The sequence below is a fragment of the Azolla caroliniana genome, unplaced genomic scaffold, assembly GCF_043228905.1.
Source record: "Azolla caroliniana isolate FFs.n. ecotype wild unplaced genomic scaffold, voAzoCaro1.0.p SCAF_4, whole genome shotgun sequence".
NCBI classification, from domain to species: domain Eukaryota; kingdom Viridiplantae; phylum Streptophyta; class Polypodiopsida; order Salviniales; family Salviniaceae; genus Azolla; species Azolla caroliniana.
In genome coordinates, this window is record NW_028230439.1 from 25,540,389 (window position 1) to 25,552,822 (window position 12,434).

At 36.9% G+C, this 12,434-nt stretch overlaps 1 protein-coding gene across 1 annotated transcript; it reads left to right on the top strand.

The window, feature by feature from the left end:
* Positions 1–6,395: 6,395 nt before the first annotated feature.
* On the top strand, positions 6,396–9,156 carry LOC147865656 (uncharacterized). Its single transcript, XM_087318522.1, has 3 exons — positions 6,396–7,073; positions 7,503–7,711; positions 8,351–9,156. The coding sequence occupies exons 1-3, from the start codon at positions 6,719–6,721 to the stop codon at positions 9,005–9,007; spliced, it is 1,221 nt and encodes a 406-aa protein (XP_087174648.1). The 5' UTR covers positions 6,396–6,718; the 3' UTR covers positions 9,008–9,156.
* The last annotated feature ends 3,278 nt before the right edge of the window (positions 9,157–12,434 follow it).

A 12,434-nucleotide genomic window follows, 5' to 3' on the forward strand; every position in this document is an offset into this window, starting at 1 on the left:
TCTGGCTGGGGTCGAGGTGTTACGTTTTGCTTAAATTTCAGGATGTTATTAGCTAGTTATTGGATTAGTTTCGAAACCACATGGCTCTTCCTGTTGAGTTTGTAGCATAAACATGGTTGTTGATTTGTTACGTTTGTGCTGAAATGTAGGGTTGCACAATGTGCATTGCTTCTGCTTTGTTTCATGTTATAGGGATATGACACAGTTGCTGATGTTGTTTTATCATACTGTGTCAATGCCATGTATTGTATGTAGTGCTATGATGACGATGTGGTGGAATGTGGTTGTGTTTAACAGTGGTTTAAGTTAGTGATTGAGACTGCTGATTAATGTTCATGATGGGATTTTGCCTAAATATGTGTTTGGATTGGTTTGTAGAGTCCAGCAGCATCAGAATTATGTATGATCTTTAGAAGATTTGATCAAATAATCAAATCTCATGTATTATACACAGTTGTGTGTCTTCTTTCTGAAGGTCCTCATCTGTTAATACACATTTTAAATATCCAAAATGTAAAGATCAAGCTTGCATTGTGAATTCTAATTCAACAATAAATTAGGGTAAGCAAATGGAGGTGAAGCTGTGATCATGGATTGTGATTTTTGTTTGATGTTATATGTGTGGAAAATGTAGTTGCATTTATGGAAACTTATGCGGAAGATGAGGCTGTTAATTTACCTATCCTAAACCATTGATTGTTAGTGGTTACATTAATATTAGTAGTTGCATTAACATTTTATGCTATACAACGGTTGTAGAAATGTATATACCATAGTTATCAAGTTTGAGAGCGCATTACTCATATCATGATGTTTGATTACCTACTGAATAAGAACAAGAGGAGCTACTGAGGAAGTTCAAGAGTTGGTAGCCAAATTGGTGAAAACATTTGGGCATCATTAAAGTCATTGAATAGGTTGGTGGGAAGGCATGCCAAAGCTGCATGAGGGATTTGGGGCACATTCTTCTTGTATTGGTTGTTTTTGGTGGTCATCTTGAATTTCCGCGGTGCAATGCCATGTTCCTATAATTATCAACAATGCTGTATGTCATTGCCACTACCTGTTTGATTTGCACATTGGATGGTTAACTACGTCTATGTACATTTTGTTGACAAAGTAACTTTAGTTTGTTGTGTTTTTGTAGTGACCAACATTGCTTCATGATTTGTTACCATTATGTCACAATGCTTTATTGTAGCCAGATTATGTTTGCCATACTAAGAGCATTTTCTCAAATTGGTTATGAAGGGTTTGTACTTAATAACATATTTGCACATGAATTCTCAATCTTTGCATACCACCTTTGATTTCTATTTTGTTTCTTCCTGTTAATTTTTGCATTAATAAAATGCCTTAAGTTATTAGAAATGTGAGGTCCTATTTTCAGCTAGGACTTTGCATTTCAATTACTAGGACTCATTTTCAACTCCTCTAGTTGTTGAAGGATGTTGTCAAGCTAATTGATTTGGGTGGGAGCGGAGTCAAATCATTCACACCAATATCACATAACCTGTATTTTTTAATTCATTGATTGTGATGAGGTTTCTAGAAGCATGGATTCACTTTGACTGGTGGACAATGTAGATTCATGCCAATATCATATAACCTTTATTTTTTAATTCATTGATTGTGATGAGGTTTCTGGAAGCATGTATTCACTTTGACTGGTGGACAATGTAGAGAACATAGCATGAGGTTAAGACATGTGTAGGTGGGAAGTTGAACAACTTAATCAACCAAAAAATGGAGATGCTCTCAACCGAGCATACCTTGCTAACTATAAAGAAATTGCAAGAAACTCATACTTTGACTAGCACAAAATAAGTAGAGATAAGAAAGCTGAAATGAACACATAAATAGTAGAACTCTTGGTTAATGGAAGAAATGATACTATATTATAATGTTTGGAGAGTAGACCGCTTCTCAACGTTAAACAACCTAACTCTCAAGAAATGCTAAACTTGAAACACTAATACAAGGCTTAGGGGTTATCTTAGTACAACACCTAAAGTAATGTTAAATTGAGATTTATATAGGGAATGAGGGGAAGGTTAAATTGTTGGGTAATACGATACATTTTTCTCATTGAATTCCCTCTTAAAAATGCCATGAATGGTCTTACACTAATAGAAACCCTTCTCGAAAGTGAGTGATAGGTATTTTGAGTCTAGGTTGTAAACTCTCAAACTACCCTTCTCACTATTTATATTCCCACCTGGTTGTTTGTATTGTCGATTGTGTTTATGTCTCCCTTGTTGGATGATTAGCACATGGGATGCCTCAATCGTATTGACTTCCATAACAAAATTATCTTTGGTTACATCATGTACTTGCTTTGTTTATCACTCGAATGCGTGACATGATGTCACAAATACCACGAGGGGTTGCCTTGGTTTACCAATGCGTGCCATGGTCTGTGTCAATCCGACTCATTGATAAATAGATAACATTGGTGTCACCATCATTTATGGCAATGACTTTGTTGGTTATGTCCACTCTCTCTTCATTGTATCATTAACTCGACATTTGTGTGACAATATGCAAAACACAGTTGAGCTTGAAAGGACACGTTGAGATGTCAAGTTTAACCGAATACTTTGCTTGTGAAGAGATTTGTTGGATACCATAACATGCGTCAAAGTCCACCCTTGTAATAAATGTATTGGAATATGTATTGATGGAGTAGATATTTTACGATATCTCTCTCTCTCTCTCTCTGTCTCATGATGATAGTTTGGTTTAGGATTCTATTTTAAGTAAACATAGAATGCAACATGTAATCCAACTGTCCCCCGTACATTAAGGTCTCAATATACAATTGAACTAATAAAATGTTGAGTAGTCATTGAATTCTCATTACATAATCATCCCCCATACACTAAGGTGTCCATATACAATTGACCTATAACTGATTAATCATCGTAGCTTAATGCAAGGATATAATATCGTAGACCATTAAAGTAAGGATCTGGCATCTAGTAAATATTATATTCATAGTATAATATAGATTTTGTAACATCTAATTGTTGCATTTTGAGAGTGGATGAGGAGAAAGAAAGAGATAAATTTTGATTCAAAGTGTGGGGGCATCATTTCGGGAAGGTCTATCCTTTTTATTAAATTATGTATGTTGGAATCATTTCCTTGGGAAATGACGGTGCAATCATGGGTTGGGACTTCGGAGAGGGAAAGGTAACAAATGCATTCTGAGGCAATGTGTCTAAGGACCATATTCATTAACCTTTTATGTCTTGCACAAAAGGAAAATACAACAATAATGGACATGCTCTCTTTTGGTGCTCTAATATTGAACCCCAGATCAAGCATTAACAAATATTTTTATCAAATAGAAATGCAACGGTAGATTGTGGTATATGGGTCAGATGTGTAAATTTGACGGGTTATGTACAAAGGGCATGAACACTTGCATCAATGTGATGTAAACAAACTAGGAAAGCATGTGATGTGTGCTTGAGTGACGAGTCTATGCTTATGTAAACACTAAAGTTTATGAGTTGGTTTAGTATATTGGAAAGTGGTGCGTCAAAATATTGGAGGGCTCAAAAAGCTTGCAATGTATAAAGCTTTAAAAGTATTGATTGAGTGACGAGGGACAATACCATTTCGCCACATGGATGGTGGAGGATCGATGCTCCTTGCCTAACCATACACAAAATGAACAAATAGGTAGATTGTGGATAGGATTGGAGTTGAAGCTTTGAAAGCAGGAACAATTAATTAAAGATATGCAGAGAGGACAATTCATGCAACAATACTAAAGTTTCATGTTGGGGCCTACTCTAATGGCAAGTGATCACAATTAACCTATTGTGGGTGAATGAATACATAGATCAAATTCACATATATCTATGAATAATCCATAATGGATGTATAATATCCTACATAAAATATCATTCACACTTAAAAGATCTATAAATGTTAAGAAACGTGTGAATTGAGTTTGTCTAGTGATGATAGAAGGCCATTGGGGGGAGGGAGATGACGACTACGAGCCATTGTAAGTGGGAAAACATATAGATATATATATCATGATTTTAAAAAAATATCATAATTCTCGAAATGTGTCTAAAGCACCAAGATGCCGATTTAATGGATGAACTAGGAGCTCCGAGCAATGCTATGCACGTCGTATCACATTTCCTCACATTTAAGATGTTTCCCCACTTTCGATGCACCATGGCTGTAACTTCCAGACATGATGCATGATTTAACTATTGGCACCCACTTTAATGCAATATTTTCCCATCCGAAGATAAGCTATATAATAAGTTATAGCTATGAATGCCAATTATTTTAAGGAGAAAGCAAGATTGTAAAGGTTGGCACCTAATCTACAAATCGTTGTGTTTCTTTCACTAGGTTGGTTGGGATCCCTCATCCTTTCTATTTTGTGGATAGAATACATTGTGTTCAATAACTTATTATTTCTTTTCGTGCTTGTCGTTTCATGGTAAAGTCAACTACGACATATGTGTCAAATGATTTAGTAGTACTTGAAGGCAACAATACATTTACTACTAGTACATGTAAGTACTTCTCACAACACACTCAAATGAATTTTTGTACCACTTGTTATGCATCCTCCCAAGAATAGTTTGATCATCTATGGCTGGATCTGGAAGGAACTATACAAGTGGCCACAAATAAAATAGTATGAATGGGCATACTTCTTTCAACATCTTGTTAGATAGGTTTGTCTTCTTACTAGCCTAACCACAATATTAGTTTAACTTTCAACATAAATGCATGGACACTCTACATTACCCAATTCAAGGCTAGTTTTAATATGTCAGTGATCTTCAATTCTTGCTGGCGTTTGTTTATAAATCACTATAAATATGGAAGTGGGACATCACTAAGTTCATGCATGGTACACCTAAGATTGAGTTTTTCCAAGGCCAATAATGTCGTATGATCAATAATAAGTGCATATATATAAATATCTTTAAGTAACATGGTTCAATTTCTTTGAGATTGTAATATAAGGAACATCGTTCTTTCTTCTTTTGGAAACTTTCTTCATCCTAATCAAAGACAGTATCATTAATTAATGAGAAATAAACATAAGATTTATTGTGACAATAGACAAGTTTCTTTTTGGTGGTGAGCTAGGCTACTATTTGACATGAACAAACAATGAAAAAGGTGTTGAGATTAATTTTAATAATCAATCAAAAAAGGGTTTATAAACAAATTAACCCATGGTGTAGTTATAGATTTGAAACCAGGGCATTGCATGACTTATCTAGGACTAGATGTGTATGTGACTCATCCTACTTGAGACAAGGTTGGTCTATATATGTTCTCTATCCTAAGGGTTCCCTTTCCATGCATTAGACAACCAAATTGTTGTTCCATTTTCATGTTGAATTTACTTAAACCATATTCAAGGTGGTACAAGATGAGATTAGGGCAATGATAGGGGTGTGAAATAAGAATAAGACGAGATATTTTACAATGATGACTATCGACACACACCATGCTATACACCATGACGTTTCCAAATATTTGTCCAACTAGAAACATATTCATCTCATATTATTACACTAATAAGCCTCAACTCTGATGGGACTAAGCCTTTTCGCGTCTCATCATTTACCACCATGTCATCATCATGTGGGTCAACTAATCTGCCTCCATGTCAGCACTACATATGTCACAGATCATTTTTCCACCATACATACCATGTTAGGCATCAAAAGCTTGATAAGAAATCAATTGCAAGATGCTAAACAACCAACTTCGATACCCATACTTTTTCTGCAACCAATGGATTGATTGGCGCACCAACCATACCATGTCACAACTCGGGCATGGTAGCACCCAACACATGTCGACCGATCGTTTGCTAACTGCATGTCAACACAATGCGTGGCAACCAACGATTTGCGACAAAGGTCAACATCAATGTCCCTAGTTTTTTTTTTGGTACCCAAACATTTTGATGGGTGGCCATACCACGGCAGGCATGTATCGTGAGACGACACAACATTGTCGTTTGTATAGCTAATCATTTGGTCAAGCCAGTATTCATATCAAGTAAGTAGGTCATGAATCGATCACAAGTGCAACCCTACATTTTTTGTGACCGACCATCAAGCTAGTATTCATATCAAGTAGGGACGGGCCGTGAGGGGTCATGAATTGATCACTTCTGCGGCCCTACTTTTTCTGTGACTGACCATTTGGCGAGCGGCCACACGAGGTTTCAGGCATTGGTGATGGGGTAAGGGCTAAATATGTAGATTTAAGGGAAATGGGAGCCTATTTTCTAGGGTTTCAGAAGACTAAAGCTCTGTTTTTACAAACCTCCCCTGTTTTCTCTATAAACGATTTCCTCTGTTTTTTTTTGTCCCCCATCTTCTGGTTCACTACCTCATCCCCCCTCTTTCTCTGTTTCTTCTTATTCTTCTTTCCCCTGCTCTTTTTTTATATTTTACCACTGTATATGTACTAGGTGGGCTCGAATTAGGGCTAATCCTGACTTTTGCTTTACTTCTTCTTCTTCCTCTTCTTCTTCTTAATTAGGGTTTCTCACGTGGGGATTTGGGTGCTTCACCTAATCCATGTTTTCACTGCGTATTTCGCTGGCCTAAAATTAGGGTTTCCTTTCCTTTCCTTTCCTTCTGTTTGAACTTTAATTCCCCAGAAAGAATCCCAAGAAACCAATCCGCTTTCTTTCTTTCTGTCTCTCATGGAAGGGGGAGGTGGATTCAAGCTTTTTGGCGTGAGGTTCTCTCCAGATTCTCAGAAGAATCCGTCTTCTCTTTCTCCTTCTCCTTCTCCTTCTTCTTCTTCTGCCATAGCTTCGATACAGATGCGGAAAAGTGTTAGTATGGGCAATCTGAGCAGCTATGGAGTAGGGAGGGAGAGAGAGAGGGAGAAGGGGAGAGAAAGAGAGAAGGTGAGGGAAATAGAGAGAGGAAGAGGGGTTCAGGAAATTGAAGGATCCGATCTAATAGCTGTGTCCATGCCTGAGACACCTGTGGAGGGCTATGCCTCTGATGATCTGGTTCACTCCAACAGCAACTCCAGAGAAAGAAAGAAAGGTATAAAAACACACATAGTTAATTAAATAATTAAATGATTTGTCCTTTCATTTATCCTAATTACGTATTCAGTTTTAATTTTAAGCAATTAAATTTCTTGGTGATTTGATTTTGATTCATCATCCAGATCTATCACAATTATGCGTATTTGCTATTATTTAGCTTTTTATAATTCTGTTTTTTACTGGATAAATATTAGAAATGGAATTTGAGTTAATGAGCAAATAAATATATTTTTCTCTTGAACTGTTTATCTGATTTATTTTATTTAGTTATCTATTTCTTGGATCTCTTTTTTATTTTTTTAAATCTTGAATTTTTATTTAAACTATTATATTAATCTATTCACAAAGTTTTAATAATTTATTTTCCTGCGTTTTATTATGTTTTTCATTTAACCTATTATCTACATTTTGTGGGTTGTATTAGGAGTGGCATGGACAGAGGAAGAGCATCGGGCTTTTCTTCTTGGGCTTCAGAAGTTGGGTAAAGGGGACTGGCGAGGAATCTCGAGGAAATTTGTCAAGACCAGAACCCCAACACAAGTGGCTAGCCATGCCCAAAAGCACTTCCTTAGAAGAAATAACCTCAACAAACGGCGGCGGAGATCAAGCCTTTTCGACATCACAGCCGAGACGGTATGGTGTCCATGTAACTTAGAGATACATTTATCCAGATCTCACTATCTATCATTGAGTAGGTGGAGCATACCTGGTTTGTATTGTTCTGTTCGGCATTGACCATAGACATGATGTAATTCATGCACATATTAGTTGAGTCAATTTCGACATACTATTGGTCATTAGTTTGTGGGTGACCATTTAGTTAGGCCACAATCGATCTGGATAGCTATGATAGGGACTTAGACCTATGGTTAAGTTGGTCAGAAAGGTTGAACTATGCATGATATTAGGACATATGGACTCACTCCATGTATTAGTGCGGTCAGTCAGAGCATATATAAGCTCATGAGCTCATGCATGGGCCATTCTGAAGGTCGGATTATCAAGAGCCAAGCTTGTTAACTTATAAATGGCAATCGGGCCGGCTGTAGTGTAGACTTTAATAGTTATTAGCGTGTAAATGTCAAAATGCTGGAGAACTCTGAAGAAAACATGAGGGGGGAATAGGTTTTTCCCCATATAGGAAAATGTCTATAGAATTCTTATGACATGTACATATATGTGTGTTGTATGTGTGTGTGTTTGAGGGTATGTACTTGTTGCATCAGAGATAATCCATGTTGGATTGAGTTTCGGTGACATTTTCCTTACCAGGTCTCAAGCTTTCTCGGTGAACAGATGCTAGAGGAGCCAGGTTGTGATGACGAAGATGTTGATGCTTGTCCAGAACTTAGGCTAGGACAGGCTATAACATACGGAAGTGCAAACAAAGTGGAGCTAGCACAACTTTCGTGGCGTACTCGTCAACATGTCACAGGATTTAGTATGCGCATGCCTGTAGTCTCTGAATCAACTGACCAAGTTGGCACAACTAACAATATGGAGATCAACGAGATGTGCGAGACTCGTTCCTCGGTGGATCCATTTGGTGAAGATGAAGTGGCGTCTTCAGATGCCGACAATAATGGATATAAAGAGGATTTGACTTCAAATTCGTCATCATTTCGGAACCTTCCATTGGCACCATTGTGGTTAGGCCCAGGTTCCAATGGTTTTAAGATTGTGAAACCAACACCTATAGTTCCGAGACCAGATTTAAAGGTAGATGACACAAAGCCTTTATCATCAGTTCCTAGAATAAATGCAGTTCGGCCCATGATGGAGCCATCTGCGTTGTCGTATCAGCTCTTAGAGGAAGGTTCAAGACATTCAGCTTTTCACACTACTTCATCCTCAGCTAGTAGTAGTAGTAGTAGAGAAATGGATGGGCAAGCGAACTTGACACATGTGAATGCTATCAGTGTGCCCTAAAGTTAAAGCTACTGTGATGCAATGTTAGATTGTGTGTACTTGGTCCACACTTAGGTATCTAGCTACCATGATTTGTACATATACAAGGAAACACAATTGTACATGGGATTTTGATTGCATTTGTCAAGAGTGTTCTTTTAAGTTGTTCATTAGTCGTCTTAAGTATATATGGACTAATTTCACAACGCTTACAAAAGATTAAGTTTTTTCTCTACAAATGTCCCCATAAATGATAGATGGGTGTACATTTTTGCAACACTCATTAATCATGGTGCAATGGCATATTAGTACTTGGTGGTTCTGCTAGTATATTGGGGATTTTACTTATGTCATTATTGAGGGTCATGAGAGATCATTATAAGTTTTTCTTGTGACATACCTGACCAATTAATATGAGGATGTCACCTCCATAGAGAATCAAATAGGAAGAGTACTAATTAATGCAATGGGCTAGTCTCTACTACTTAAGAATGTGGGAAACATGATGCATGATTTGGGCATGTGGGTCGCTTGAGAGGAAGAATTAGCAGATTTGCATAGCTTGAGGTATACATCACCAATGTATTGGAGTGGTTCCACATGGAAAGAGCCAAACCTTGCAATATGCCAATGTTGGCCTACTAATTGAGATTGAAAAAGGATAATGCATGTGTAACTTTCCTTACTCTCTATTGGCAACTTGGTGTATTTCGTGGTGAGCATATTAACTTGGACATTGGAGCATATGTGGTGCCATTTTTTTTGACAATAAGCATTGGGAAGTGGTACTTACGAAATACAAGGTACCAATGCCAAAACAATCTAGTTGGGTAATTGGACTTCAATTAGGCAAAGTGTTTTCTAGAACTCGTTTAAAAAAGTTATCTTGAACAGTAAATAATTTATTGTTTGTCTCTCAAACCATTTACAACAATTCAATGTCTTAACATGTGATTCCGATTGATCAATGAATGTATTTGTAACAAGTTCTCTTGATTTTCCCATGCAATCTAGTCGTTAAGACGATAATTCTCAATTCTAAGATATGACAATAAGAATAATGTAGGTGCAATTATTCACTTCATAGGCAGAGGTCGACAATCAATAGGAAGTTGATTATGCAAGTCTTGATGAATACAAAAGGCAAATGTGGGTTGAAGTAATAGTATGCAAAGAGACATTATTTGGCATGGTGTTGCATTCCTCAAAGAGAGTCAACAACTACAATTTGTAAGAGCTAGATCATGACGATATTTTTTCCAATGTGTGCATTGACACTCTTTCACATTAGAAGATTGGCAAAATGTTGGTTGTGGAAGATAAGTTACAAAATGTGAAAGTTGTATAATGTAATGTTTCCAGATTCTTCACGAAACTTAGAAGATTGTATTATGTTAGATAATGGTAGGCTTCTCATACACATACGTAATTGCACAAACTTGAAGATTGCACTTATGATGACAAACATTTTGACATGTCTCTGGGAGGAAGAATCGACCGTGTATTGTGAAAGAATGTGATGTATCCATGGTGAATACTAGAATTGGTCCATTGTCATTACACTGATTAGACCACAAGCCCTTATACTTGTACATCGCAACCCAAAAACTCAACATTAATGAATGCATTCTCCCTTAGTGACGGTGTGAAAACAAATTGGGAGCAATTGAAGGATGTCATTCTCGAGGTAAAATGTTGGGTGATTATCATATGCTAAGCTTCCCATGGAATGATGCAGAATATAAGGCTCATCTCCAAATGTTCGAGTTCTTAAAATGTAAGGCCCTAACATTGTCAATATTGAAGAATGTCGAGGAGACAAAAGAAAGAGACAATATTATCAAATGCAAGAAGGGATGAAAACATGAATGTTATAAAGTACAACCAAAGTTTTCATGGAGACAACTCTAGGAAAAAAAGGAAGATATAATGAGCGAATGAAGAGATGGACCGATATGTACATAAATTCTATTTCACAATGGGATAATGCCTATGAAGAATATGGAAACAAAGAACACCATATATTGCATGTGTGGCTATTGAATAAGTGTAATGACAAAGTGGTGTTTAATGATAAATGAGCTCTTGAATTGGACAACACCATAAACTTGGCAATGAAGCAACTATTATGGGTTAAATGATCAAGTAAGGTTTTTTAGAAGATAGGCTCTTCAATTGGATTAAACCGTTCATAAAGGAGGTGATAAAAATGTGGTATACGACTGTCATGGTTAGCTTGGTTATTGCCAAGTTAGTAGCACTATCATGGAATAAAAAACATATTAGTTCATGGGTTGAACATCACAGCTTGGTTGTTGCCAAGTTAGTAGCACTATCATGGCATAAAAACATAATAGTTCGTGGGCTGAACATAAACACAAATGAGCACTTAGTGAAGTAGGATTTAGAGCAAAACACTCCATTTGATCATCTGGTTACACTAATAATACGTATGGAAGATTGAGTTCAAGGGGAAACATTAGTACATTGTTGTTTTGTGGACTTCAAAGCCTTTAACATTGTACCATCGAGCTTGCCTTGGAAAAGAATAATGAATGTCATTAGAGAGTAGTAGCAACAGGTGCCAATTGAAAATACAAGTAGTCTCTCAAAGTACTTCTTGTCCAACATTGTCTCAATTGTGGGTTACAACATCCACATCGTTATTAGAAGTGGGCACTCAAGAGGTACTAGCGATGCAAAGAACATACAAGTACATCACACAAGTCAACAATGTGCTTGGATAGACTATTGGAAGTGGAACATAGGATGCAAGCTACAAATAAGTAGTTGGGGGCCAAATTTGTGATTTGCCTAGGTGCTTGACATTCTCAAATTGTTTGAAAGATTGGGGGGGGGGGGGGGGGGGGGGTAGTAAAAGATGTAGTAAAGCTCCTAGATGATGCTATGAAGTACATGAAGAATAGATTACTACTAGAAGGCACTATGGATGAAGTTGAAATATGCTAATTTGTCAAAATTTGATTATTACATTGCAAGTGTTAACACCCATGTTACAAAATCAATACTAGTAGTAACGTTAAAATGCTAGAACATATCTAATCACATCTTACTACCCCCATGAGCCTTGGGCTCTTAGAGTGCCTTACACTTCTTAAACTTGCAAGTAGTTAAAAGGTGTGGTAGCATCGTGGCATGATCACCCTAGTACAAAGATATGCACAATGAGAACCTAATGGAGGATGAATCAATTAGTCCTCTCATGATCAAGGTATAAGTTAGCATCATGACATGTCTCATAATTGCCTCCCCCCTAGCAAAGATGGTACAATATTGAAACTAGGTCATGTATTTCATTCTACCAATGTTCCTTCCAATATGAGGACCATGTATTAAGTTCGTCAATGACAAATATGGTACAAGATTGAAACTAGGTCATGGATTTCCCATATTAATTTGTGCTTATACCGCAAATCTTGAATAATTC